The 11,684-nt window shown below is 36.8% G+C and overlaps 4 protein-coding genes across 9 annotated transcripts in view; 1 reads left to right on the forward strand and 3 right to left on the reverse strand.

Moving 5' to 3' along the window:
* The window catches only part of LOC139985134 (uncharacterized), a 46,016-nt gene extending 43,672 nt beyond the window's left edge, over positions 1-2,344 (reverse strand). The window contains exon 1 of one of the 2 annotated variants that reach the window (XM_071954732.1): positions 1,894-2,344. The gene's annotated coding sequence lies outside the window, so the exon portion shown is untranslated. Of the gene's footprint in view, positions 1-1,812 lie in introns of both variants that reach the window. The other variant, XM_071954560.1, reaches the window with a different exon arrangement.
* The window catches only part of LOC139955669 (uncharacterized), a 61,878-nt gene that overhangs the window by 24,901 nt on the left and 25,293 nt on the right, over positions 1-11,684 (reverse strand). The window contains exon 1 of one of the 2 annotated variants that reach the window (XM_071955158.1): positions 1,496-1,791. The exons of the other annotated variant lie outside the window; for it this stretch is intronic. Within the exon in view, the coding sequence (XP_071811259.1) occupies positions 1,496-1,515 (20 nt within the window). The 5' untranslated portion in view covers positions 1,516-1,791. Of the gene's footprint in view, positions 1-1,495; positions 1,792-11,684 lie in introns of those variants that run through there. 2 annotated transcript variants of the gene reach the window in all.
* LOC139958485 (uncharacterized) lies at positions 2,546-11,183 on the forward strand. Its single transcript, XM_071955616.1, has 6 exons — positions 2,546-2,726; positions 3,339-3,494; positions 4,742-4,856; positions 6,761-6,837; positions 8,422-8,558; positions 9,066-11,183. The coding sequence occupies exons 1-6, from the start codon at positions 2,566-2,568 to the stop codon at positions 9,233-9,235; spliced, it is 816 nt and encodes a 271-aa protein (XP_071811717.1). The 5' UTR covers positions 2,546-2,565; the 3' UTR covers positions 9,236-11,183.
* The window catches only part of LOC139984903 (uncharacterized), a 33,388-nt gene continuing 32,062 nt past the window's right edge, over positions 10,359-11,684 (reverse strand). For all 4 annotated transcript variants that reach the window (XM_071999068.1, XM_071999143.1, XM_071999287.1 and 1 more), the window contains exon 3: positions 10,359-11,307. In XM_071999068.1, the coding sequence (XP_071855169.1) occupies positions 11,296-11,307 (12 nt within the window). In that variant the 3' untranslated portion in view covers positions 10,359-11,295. The remainder of the gene's footprint in view (positions 11,308-11,684) is intronic.

Below are 11,684 nucleotides of genomic sequence, written 5' to 3' on the forward strand. Positions count from 1 at the left end.
CCCCCCCCCCCTGAGCTTTTCACTTCCTGAATGAAAGCATAGGCCTAAGATAATGTGAATGCTTAGGCAGTGAGCACTATTGCAGTTAGTTTTAGCAAAATGATATCCTTTCTTCTGACTTTAATTAGTCAGTATAGTGTACAACCTCAAGGTCATAGATTGTAGGAATGATGTTCCAAACAATAAAACACAGGGTTTATTAAAAGCGATCATTTTTTTTATAGAAATAACAATAAACGTAGAGAACCCCTAATCATGAACAGTGTAGCAGTTTATTACGAAACTATGGCTCATGTATATATTACGTCTATATGTTTTAGGTTGGCCTTTCAGTTTCAATGTTAGCTCCTACTGTATATCAGTAGTCAGTACCCCAATGTTTTAACTATGATTATTGCGGCACAGTCCCCTACATGGCCCACCCACTGAGTTCTATTACCCACCCCCTTCCCCCTAGTAAGTCCCTTCTTGGCATGTTGAACAAATAATGATAACAACTAATTTACACCTAAATTCCCCATAAGTACTGTGGCTAATTCCCCACTTCATACAGGCTACAGTTATCATAATAATGCCCTGGTGTGCTTTTATATCTTCATTTACCTGTCTGAACAGTCAATAAGGCAGAGCTTCTTTTTCCCTACAATATGAATTCATCTAATACATTTTTTCTAATTGACCCTTTTTTTTGTGAGTGTAAAATTCCCAAACATGAGATCTCAAAATATGGAACTTGTTCAGATGCAACTTACAAGGCCTGGGAAGTACCATTTCCAGCAATCTGGGAGGCATTGTTTGGCAAACAGTTTCTTGCTTACCCTACTGTACACACCAATTGATGGTGGCACTCCGCTTAGATAGTATCATGATGGTCTTTTAAAGGAAATTGCCCACCCACTAAAAATTACTTACAATTTAGGCCCTGGTATATACGCACATTTGGACGATACCTAATGTTTCTCGATGCTCCCCCCCCCCTTTATCTACCCAGGCTAGGCCCCTGAAGCAACTTTATTTAATAGTTTTGATGTTTCTGATAAAGTGAATATACAGTACATGTGCCCAGTGATGTACCCAACAGTGCTTCTTAAATGTACTTATGATACCATATGTTTGCATGTTGCAGATATCTGCAGATATCTATATATACATGTATAACAAGGTGAATTAATTATTGTGTGCAAAGTTAACGAATGATTCCATTTTGGTTAAAGTTTCAATTTTATTAATCATGATAAAGGCTCTAAGTTACACCCGGATGCTAAATTGATATGACTTTCTTAATGTATGATCACTTGTCAGATGTGACTTGTAAAAAATATATGGCTAACATATCAATTCAAAGATCAAATAATATGGTGTTTATTATTATGGAAATAGTGTTGCCTGTACTTCCTATTATTACATTAAGTTCTTAAGCACCTACAGTATCATAGATTATTAATTATTACTATACTTGATTCAAAGTACTGTAGTACTTTTTAAGAAAAGTCACCTAGGAAAGAACCTGGGCATGAAAACCAAACAACCAAACGACTGATCCGCTCTCAACCCCAGTCCCCTTGCATCGAGAGTGTGACTGTGTGATCATCGTCAGGTGTGTATCACGATTGACCTCGCAAGGGAACAGATACCGCACATGATCTTGGCCAAAAGGCCGAGAAGTGATTAACTACTGTAGTTTAATTTTATAACGTTTTGCACCACTCAATACTTCCGGGTTAAAATGGCCGAGAGCTATACAATATACAGTAAAACACTGTGTACTGTACCTTCATTCATTACCTATGGCGAACAGAACTAGTTACTTACCTTGTGCTTAAAGCTTTTAGTCGATGGAGTATCAAAATTTAAGTATTTTTTGTGTAGTTCAAGTTGAAATATCAAACTTACTTGAATCCTACTTATCCAGTTGTTGTTTTTGCTTTTCTTTGAAAACTAAATGAAAATACAACACACGAGACACAAAAACCCAATGTACATCCAAAATCAAGCTTCCAAGTGATAAAATTGGAAATCCCCAATTGCTGAATTTGGGTGTTAATGTATTGAGCAATTACCTTACACCCTCCCGTAACTTGTTTATTGCTACATATTTTAGTGCACATTTGTGCAGACCCATATTTCTACATTCCGTGCGTCCGTGCACTCAAAAATCTATACAGGGTATTCGAGTTAGCATGGTAACAATGTGCACTTGTAATAATAACGATAATAACAATAAATCATAAAAGCAATAAATTTTAATTGTTTAATAATAATGTGCTTGCAATTTTCTACCACAACAATATAACTGCATGCAACAATATCTATTTCAGCATTATATGTATAGTTAAATAGCCGAGCACTAAAGGCAGTTGTAAGTTTCAAGCTTGACCTAAACAGATCATTCATGGTCTGATGTTCAGTATCCGATTAATATGTGTCAAAATACCCGTGCGTATTTATTGGAATGAATCATTAATGTGTGTTCTCTAAAGACAATCATTAACGTATGACATTTTACTGGTTCCACAGTATGGTCACTTAGCTTAAGGCGGTAATTATGAAACACAAATACAGACGATGTCTTCCTATGTTTTACAGCGAATGTTTCCTCCGTTACTTAATAAATTGTCTGATGGTGAACGTAACCAGAAAAATAGTTTTTTGGTGAAAGAAACAATATTGGGATCAAAATTCCTATGTCAAGAGACCAGACTGGTGCTATATGGGCCAAATCCAAGGTTTTTAGTCTCGTTACTTTTGTACGGTGGGCCTAGGCCTACTTCCCTTACACTAAGGCGAAGCGCCAAGTCTTTAAGGAAATAGGATTGCACAAGTTCTATGCTAGTAGTAGTATAGTAGTAGTACTTACTGTAGGCTAGGCCTAGGCCCATATGAGCACTGGTCAGTCACAGCCCTACAGTATGTTTGCTTGTCCTCAGTTATTCAGTGTGTTAGGGACAACATGTTTTCTCTTTAATGGACAGCAACGTTATAGCCTACAGGGGTACAGTATTGATCCAGATCATGTATTTGAGCTAGGAGATGAATAGGAACATAGTACAAAGAGCAAAGTGGCACAAGTTTCTCAAACACAGGCACAGAGGAGTTGTATACAAACTTGACTGTGCAGTACGTACATTTCATTTTGAAGTTAAAACTTGTTGTGGTAACATGTGTTTAGCAAGAACCCATGTGAAAATAGTATGACCGATAGTGATTTCTCTAGTCCTTTGTACACTGCACTACTGATAAATTTTCTAACAATTATCTGTATACTGAAACTGATGCAAGGTTGAAATTGCAATTTAAAATTCTTGCAAAGAAAAAACTGCTTTCATTTTAATTTTCAGTGATAATGCAGCCTTGCTATTCCAGTGTGCTGTTTCTTTTGCCATGGAAGGCCATACAGTGTTGTTTATTACGCAAGAGAAATTGATGTCCTTACCGATTGCTGTTGAGGGATCCCAGAAACCAGACCCTAGACTTATGAAACAGATTATTATCAAGTATGAATCTTGTGATTTAATCACTTTTCTACAGTGTGCTTTATGTTCATGGTTTTAAATGATATCTGTGTTGAGAATTACAGTAGAGACACAGTAGGTTGTACAGTATTAGAATAGCCCACTCATAACTTCCACACAGTAATGTGAATCAAGTGTCCAGGAATTGTACATGAGTGTACTTCAGGCCCACTTCTCAGGATCTTCTTTGAGGACTGAGCCACAACCCACATCTCCACTAGGGATGCACCGGATCCAAATTTTGGGATCCGGCCGGAACCGGATTTTGCCGGATAGTACATGAAATCCGGCCGGATAAAATCCGGCCGGACCGGATTTTTTCATTACACAAAAGAAAATCATTAATAAGAAGTAGAAGTATGAAACAAGGAGCAAATGTTAGGTGAGGTACAGTATACGCATATTATAAAGAAGGGGAAATTAAGACCCCATTCAGTGGGTCAGACCATTGAGAAAATTAAATTAAACATGTTAAACCTAATTTTTCCTTACTTTGAATATTTTTATTAATTTTTTGGAAATAGTTTACATTGATTTAAGTTAATACCAACACCTTTTTAAGGAATAATTCAGGCCAGATTTTGAAAAAGATCCGGCCGGATTTTGAAAAATATCCGGCCGGAACCGGATAATTGCTCACTATCCGGCCGGATAGTCCGGCCGGACCGGATATCCGGTGCATCCCTAATCTCCACCACCTCCCCCTTGGAATCCATGCTCAGAATGCACAAACACTAGCTTTGACCCTGAGCTACAGTAGTACATCTCCCCTGTGGGTCTTTGGCAAGCCCTGTAAACTGTAAGTAAACTTTCTCATTTTGGGCTCATGATGTTCAGTTCATTTAGACAACGGTGATCTTGAGAGCCAATAGAGTATTAAGTTTGTAAAAGACATTTGTTGTATAAAGTTGAGAACAAATCTTTGCATAGATCTCAACAAACTAAGAGATTAGAAATTTAGACTTGTACATCACGGCTGTAGCAACTTATGGATAACTGACCATGAAGAGAGTCATAAATTGTTCACTTTAAAAATGATTTTACACTAATTTACACATACATTCGTATACCCATGTTTTCTGTACTTGTAACATTTCCACACAAAGCAAGTATAATTGGAGCTGAAATGACTTTAAATTACCCCTTGCAAGCCTCAATATCGTCTGTAAAGGGATTATACAGTACTTTCTGTTTTTTATGTAAATTTGATTCTTCTCATTCCCTCATAGATACTTTTCCAACCGTTCTTCTCTCCTTTTGGAACTGACACAGATACATTCAGCTAATCCAGCACCAGATTTTATCATTTTGGATAAGCTGGACTTTTACATATCTAATCCTAAGGTATTTACAGAATATCAGCTTTCTGGATTCCAAATTATTTTGTATATTTTTATCCAATATATTTTGTGTTGGGTCTTCTGCAGATTTGTTTGAAAAGAATATCCTGAATTAGCTGACAGCAGCTCACCACAGATTACAATTCAACATGCATTATATAGTATATTGTGTAGGTTTTATAATCAGGTAAATTATGTATTTCTTGACACCGGCTGGTACTGTAAATGCAGAGGTAGTGGATGAAACTACACACACCTCCGTGAGTGAATGTACCTGTAGGTCAAAGTTAGTAATGATTTTTCTCCGCTAGGGTTACTTCCTCTGTTTGTGAGATATCATAGTTTAAATCTCATGTCAGGAGGCTGCCATATTGACGTTATCAGTTTGGTGTTGTAGTACGTAACATTAGGATATGAAACCTGTGACTTTACCTTTACTCTCTTTAAATAGAGTCAATCATGACTTTACCTTTACTCTCCTTTAATAGTTACAATTGTGTTGACATTGCAGCCAGTCCCAATGCAACACATGTTAAAACCTATAGACCTATTTTTTAAGTTTCAGCATTAACAAAAACTATCTCTCTTACATAAAATAGATTTAAACTTATCACTCAGCACCTGTCCTGTTTTTAGCTCATACCAGCATGCTGGTGTGAGCTATTGTTACAGTGCAGCGTCTATCACTCTATCATTCTATCACTCTATCACTCTATCCGTCAACAATTGGTAAAACCGCTCCCACTCGCACAGTGTTTTATGGAATTCCATGAAACTTGGACACAAGGACCATTGGGTATAGGGCCATCAGAGATGGTCCAAAATTTGGGGTCAAAGGTCACCTGTGGGCCGTAATGGGCCATTTTGTGGAAATACGCAAAATGCTTCTTCTCCTACAGATTCCATGGTACAATGTTGAGGGTTTGTCACGATAGTACTATGGTAGTTTTACCTTCAGGGTGTTCATGAATTTGAGATCAAAGATCAACTAGGGGTCTTTTGTGGCCCGGGCCGCGGCCCTATATTTTCAAATTGCTCCTGTTCGTACAGTGTATGGCCAATTATAATGAAACTTAGTCACAATGTTCCTCGGGATGAGAGTTACGAGGGGTGTTCGGAAAATTGAGGTCAAATGTCATTTAGGGGGTCATCGGGGGTCATTCTTTGTAATATTTTCAAATATCTCAATCTCCTCAAGATTTTGATGGATCATATTCAAAGTTGAACTGATGATTGTTGGATTGTGTATGAATAAGGTGATGCCTAAAAATTTTTGGTCAAAAGTTAATTAATTACAATTAATCCCCATTGTTTAAAAAAATCTGAGCCTTCACTTTTTGCCAAAGCTCCTTTAATTTGTCTCCCAGTGTCTGCAGTGTTTGTTTACATTTGTGGTTAAGCTCTGCAGAGGCTGTTAGTGGAATTAAAGCAGGACTGGGAGTTGTTATTAACTGTTGTAACTGTAAGCATGAGAGCCCTATAGCCAATCAGCACTTGCCGATTCTTAGAAGTCTTTGAGCCTGAGGTATGTTGGCAGCTTGTGAAGTTATGTCTTGTAGGGAGTGCTTGTGAAGTTATGTCTGCTAAGGTAGAGGGGAGAAAGTTTAATAGGGTAGGTCAGTGCATGGTATTGTTTGATAGAGTGGGTAAAATAGGATTTAAAGGGGGAAAATATGAATTATAGCCAGTGGTGTGGCCAGGATTCTGCTAACGGAGGGGGGGGGGGTATCCCTCATGGGCCCAAAATTGGTTTTGTGGGCCCTACATTTTTCAGCTCGAAAAGGTATGAGCTTCTGCACCATTGGTGCTCTAGTTCATGATATGTCATACACAAAGTCTCTTTTCCTTTTCCAGTATAATTTAAATCTCTCAACTCTGTTTTGACATCATCTTTGAATTTTTCTTCAGACTAACAGCATTGGCCAAGTGACAGCAGCACTCTGTGCCCATTTAATTGATGCAGCCACTTACCTTGCCAGCAAAAGGTAAACTGGAATTTACTGTACACAGCTACAACCAGTTGTTGCACTTGCAATGCATATATTCATTGACAGTCCATCTATACGCTTTCAGTGACTCATTTTAATGCATATTCATTGGCAGGTCATCTATACACTCAGTGACTCATTTTAATGCATATTCATTGACAGGTCATCTATACGCTTTCAGTGACTCATTTTAATGCATATTCATTTTCAGGTCATCTATACGCTGTCATTGACGCATTTTAATGCATATTCATTTGTATGTCATCTATACGCTGTCAGTGACTCATTTTAATGTATATTCATTGACAGGTCATCTATACACTTTCAGTGACTCATTTTAATGCATATTCATTTGTATGTCATCTATACATTGTCAGTGACTCATTTTAATGCATATTCATTGGCACGTCATCTATACGCTTTCAGTGACTCATTTTAATGCATATTCATTGACAGGTCATCTATACACTTTCAGTGACTCATTTTAATGCATATCCATTGACAGGTCATCTATACGCTTTCAGTGACTCATTTTAATGCATATTCATTGACAGGTCATCTATACACTTTCAGTGACTCATTTTAATGCATATCCATTGACAGGTCATCTATACGCTTTCAGTGACTCATTTTAATGCATATTCATTGCCAGGTCATCTATACGCTGTCAGTGACTCATTTTAATGCATATTCATTGACAGGTCATCTATACACTGTCAGTGACTCATTTTAATGTATATTCATTTGCATGTCATATATACATTGTCAGTGACTCATTTTAATGCATATTCATTGGCATGTCATCAATACACTGTCACTTCACCCAGTTGGGACAATTTTGTTCTATACTGTACTGTCACGTCCCGCTTCAGAGCACTGGTATTATCAGCATGAGCAGTATGAACATCGTGTTTCTATCAGTTAAAGGTTAGGAACTGATTGCACTGTCAATATGAGTGCTTTGAAGCATGGATAGTACAGGTAGGTACTAGCACTAGGAAATTGTCCCAACTGGCTGGTCAGTGACTCATTTTAATGCATATTCATTGGCATGTCATCTATACACTGCCAGTGCACCAAGTTAAGACAATTTTGTTCTTTACTGTACTGTCACGTCCCGCTTCAGAGCACTCATATTGTCAGTATGAGCAGTATGAACATAGTGTTTCTATCAGTTAAAGGTTAGGAACTGTTTGCACTGTCAATATGTGAGATTTGAAGCATAATAAGGGAGGACAGTACAGAGTGGTACTAGCACTACTAGGAAATTGTCCCAACTGGCTGGTCAGTGACTCATTTTAATGCATATTCATTGGCAGGTCATATAAACATTTGTCAGTGTCAGTTTTCTTCAATTGCATAGTCAATGAAAGCTAATCTGCACTAGGGCAGATACAAGATGTTGGCAAATGTTTGTGTGCTTTCTCACAATGCATGCTCAGAATAGGTCATTTATGAATGTACATTAGCAAGTGGAAAATGAAGAAATTCTCTGCATTCAACAAGTATCATCAAGTTTGAGAATACCAAGTTTGCATCATACATGTGGTGGATATAATGAGTTCATTTTTATTTTTCCAGAGCCAAGACTGAGCCACTGAGTGCATCATTAGTACCTACCTGCGTACTCGCATCAATCTCTACGTCGGCCAGTGGTTCTTTCATTCCGTCAATGGACGTTTACAAGAAATTCTTCCCATTTACTTTTACTCTAACAGGTAGAGTGTGCTAAATCATCATAGACATTTCTACTAACACTTGATATATTTGACCCAAAGTAGCATTCTAAGCTGACAGTCACTATGAAGCACCTTATATCTGTATGATGTTCCTGTCTTAGTGGCACACCAGAGACTCCTGTGTTACTTAGCCAGCATCCAAATATTACAGAATTGCATCATAAACAGATTTGTAGGCCTACATCAGTACTTCAAAACATGTGTTGACATTTCTTTATGAGATGCATAGCTAATTGAAGGGAAATATCAAAGAAATTGAACATGGTGAGCTCCTGTGTAGTGTCATTGATTGGCAACACAACTGTTCAATTCCATTCAGCTTTGGTGTTTACATATACATGACTTGTAAGGTACAAATGCAGATAAGATATAAATACAATGTTACATGGTAAATCCATGTAGGGTTGTCTTGGTCAGCTAAAACTAGCAGTTCTCAACATGCTATGCTTTATGACATCCAGTAAACCTTTATTCTCCTCATCACAGACCTAGAGGATGCTAACAACCTGAAGCAGCTTCAGTGCTGGATTGTAGATGAAGAATTACCACAATATGTAATCACTGTGGAGGTAACGGATACCATCAGAATTAAGGATGTTATGAAAGGATCAGAGCTGGATGCTAATTGGTCACAACCATATGATTCAGTCACATGACATCACAAAGGAGATAACACACACCTATGAGAATGATGAACGTTATGAGAGGATCAGCGCTTTCATGATTGATTCACTACAAACATCTGGTTCAGTTATTACACAGCTCATGTGTTCAACCCATCACGTCCATTCATGTTATGAATGGATGAGAGGTGGGTGCTGATTGGTCAAAAGCATCTGGTTAAGTTACATGACATAACACATATGATGCTGATTGGTCATAAGTTTGTGATGTAAGTTATGGCCTGGATTTCTCAGGCGAGTTTACTCAATTATGAGTGGATTTAGTGAATAATGGTTGAATTTTGTCAAAACTCACTAAACTGTACAGTGGTGGCAGTGCCATAGATAGCTGTGAATTTCTTAACGTATCATTCACAATCAAATCAAACAGGGGTCTACCTCATTGAATATTCAACAGTTTCCATAGTAATGAAGTCCATGCAATCACAGAAAGTTCTATAAATAATATAGCCGGAAAATTCCAGGCCTTACTGGGCTTGAAAGATAACTATTGCAATAGTTGAATATTTATGATAACAATCTGTAGATTAATTTTTGAATTTGAAGAGCAAAAATTTGAGCAAGTTATTCCAGAAATTCCAGCCAAATGACTTCACAGAAAGCAGGACCTCGAAAATGAGCAAAAAAGAAAAAAAAGCGAATAGGAAAATGTTGTTCCAGTTGTTTATAGTACTCTGTAGAATGAATGCTTACAAAATCTCAAAATCTATCAATCATTTCTGGAATGAATTTAAAACGATCTGATCTGATATTACTTTTATAAAGAGAAAATTCCAGAATATCAAATAGGAATGACATACTCGATACTAAGCATTCTATGATATGAGAAAAGAAAGAACCTAATTATGTTATAACTGGGAAAAAAACATTAAAGTGAAATTCATATTAATTACATAACACAAATAAATCAATTTCTTACAATTATTGACATGAAATAATCAGTAAAATTAAAACTTGTAAAACAAAGAACAAGGTTTTCTCTGCTCTTATTTTCTAAATTGTACATCATTTTAAAATAAATTTAGTGATTGTTATACTCTCCATATGGTGAAAGTATCTTTACATAAATATATATATATATATATATATATATATATATATATATATATATATATATATATATATATATATATATATATATATATATATATATTTAATTATTTGTTTATACATATATAGCTGTCATGAAGCTGACACAGTTAGTGGCTTGTATCAAGGAGGGCACAGGTAGCCATGCCTCAATACAACCAGCTGTCATGAATCTGACATAGTAAGTGGCGAGTATTACAGGAGTAGCCATGCCTCACAGCCACCGTCAGTCATGGGAAATGGATTATGTCGCGGATTTACCCTACATTTCATAAATTGTAAATATTTAAGAACACACCATGTGACGTCTAAACATCTAGTATTTTTCTAGGAGAGACTCGCAGATCCCCTACTGACACAGGAGTCAGCTACAACGACCTCAGGGCCCTATCCACTCTTTTACAAGATCTTTAATTTACCTGTAGATTTTCCAAGAAGCTTGATGTCCCCAAGTAAAACAGGGCAGATAGTTATAGTCATTCCATCACTACCTTCATGTGGCAGCTCTTAAACATGGTATTATGTACTCATTTCATCTCTCTTATGTTAGGAAGGTCTTATGCATTACTACAGTACTATCAATGGCAGAAGCGATACACACATTCAATATTATAGTCTAGTTCCCTACTGTACTGTTGTTCATCTCGTAAGGTAAAGGTGGCATGTGAATGGGAAGAGGGGGGGGGGGGGGTTGACGGTCTTATTGTTTTAATGGGCTAAGGTGGTGGCTAGCTTTTCTTTTCCTTTCAAGTAATTCTAGTGAAATGATGTAAACTAAGAAGACCGATCTTAATCATCATGATCCGTTTCATCTTAAAGTTTCTAGTTTTTTTCAGCAAATGTTGATAATTCCGTCCTCATCAGTTGTAACCAGCCTTGATATTCGATTCAGTGTGGTGCATACTCTGGATATTCCTTCCTTATGTATCTTTTCCAGGATGACTTTATTCTGGTGTCTGTTGGAAAGAACATTTATAAAGTTACAAACATTGATCCAGTTCTCTTTTCTAATGAAGCACATTTTAGAATGAACAAACAAGACATGTTAGATGTCGATTGTTTGTGTAGAGATTTTTCAGCAAACAAATAGCTTCTTTTATTTTCTTTTTTTCTTGTTGTCTGTTATGTTCCCTTTTCTGTCCTTTGCTGTTTATTTTCTTGTTAATCAAATTAAGTTGGCATTGCGACGTCTTGTCAATAACAGTACCATGATCTCGTTAGAATTCTTGAATTTTTCCTCTACGATTCCGTTAAGAAAAGAGTGAACAAGTTTTGCACTTTAGTTTCATGTATATTGGGTTTGAGACATAACTTCTAATAATTTATTTACCAT

Source organism: Apostichopus japonicus, chromosome 1 (assembly GCF_037975245.1).
Source record: "Apostichopus japonicus isolate 1M-3 chromosome 1, ASM3797524v1, whole genome shotgun sequence".
Classification (NCBI taxonomy): Eukaryota; Metazoa; Echinodermata; class Holothuroidea; order Aspidochirotida; family Stichopodidae; genus Apostichopus; species Apostichopus japonicus.

Excerpts from the sequence above, each read along its gene's own strand:
- LOC139958485 (XM_071955616.1), top strand. The coding sequence starts at position 2,566 with ATGTCTTCCTATGTTTTACAGCGAATGTTTCCTCCGTTACTTAATAAA. Across the intron at positions 3,495-4,741 it reads ATGAAACAGATTATTATCAA|ATACTTTTCCAACCGTTCTT; the intron begins GTATGAATCTTG and ends ATTCCCTCATAG. Across the intron at positions 6,838-8,421 it reads ACTTACCTTGCCAGCAAAAG|AGCCAAGACTGAGCCACTGA; the intron begins GTAAACTGGAAT and ends TTATTTTTCCAG.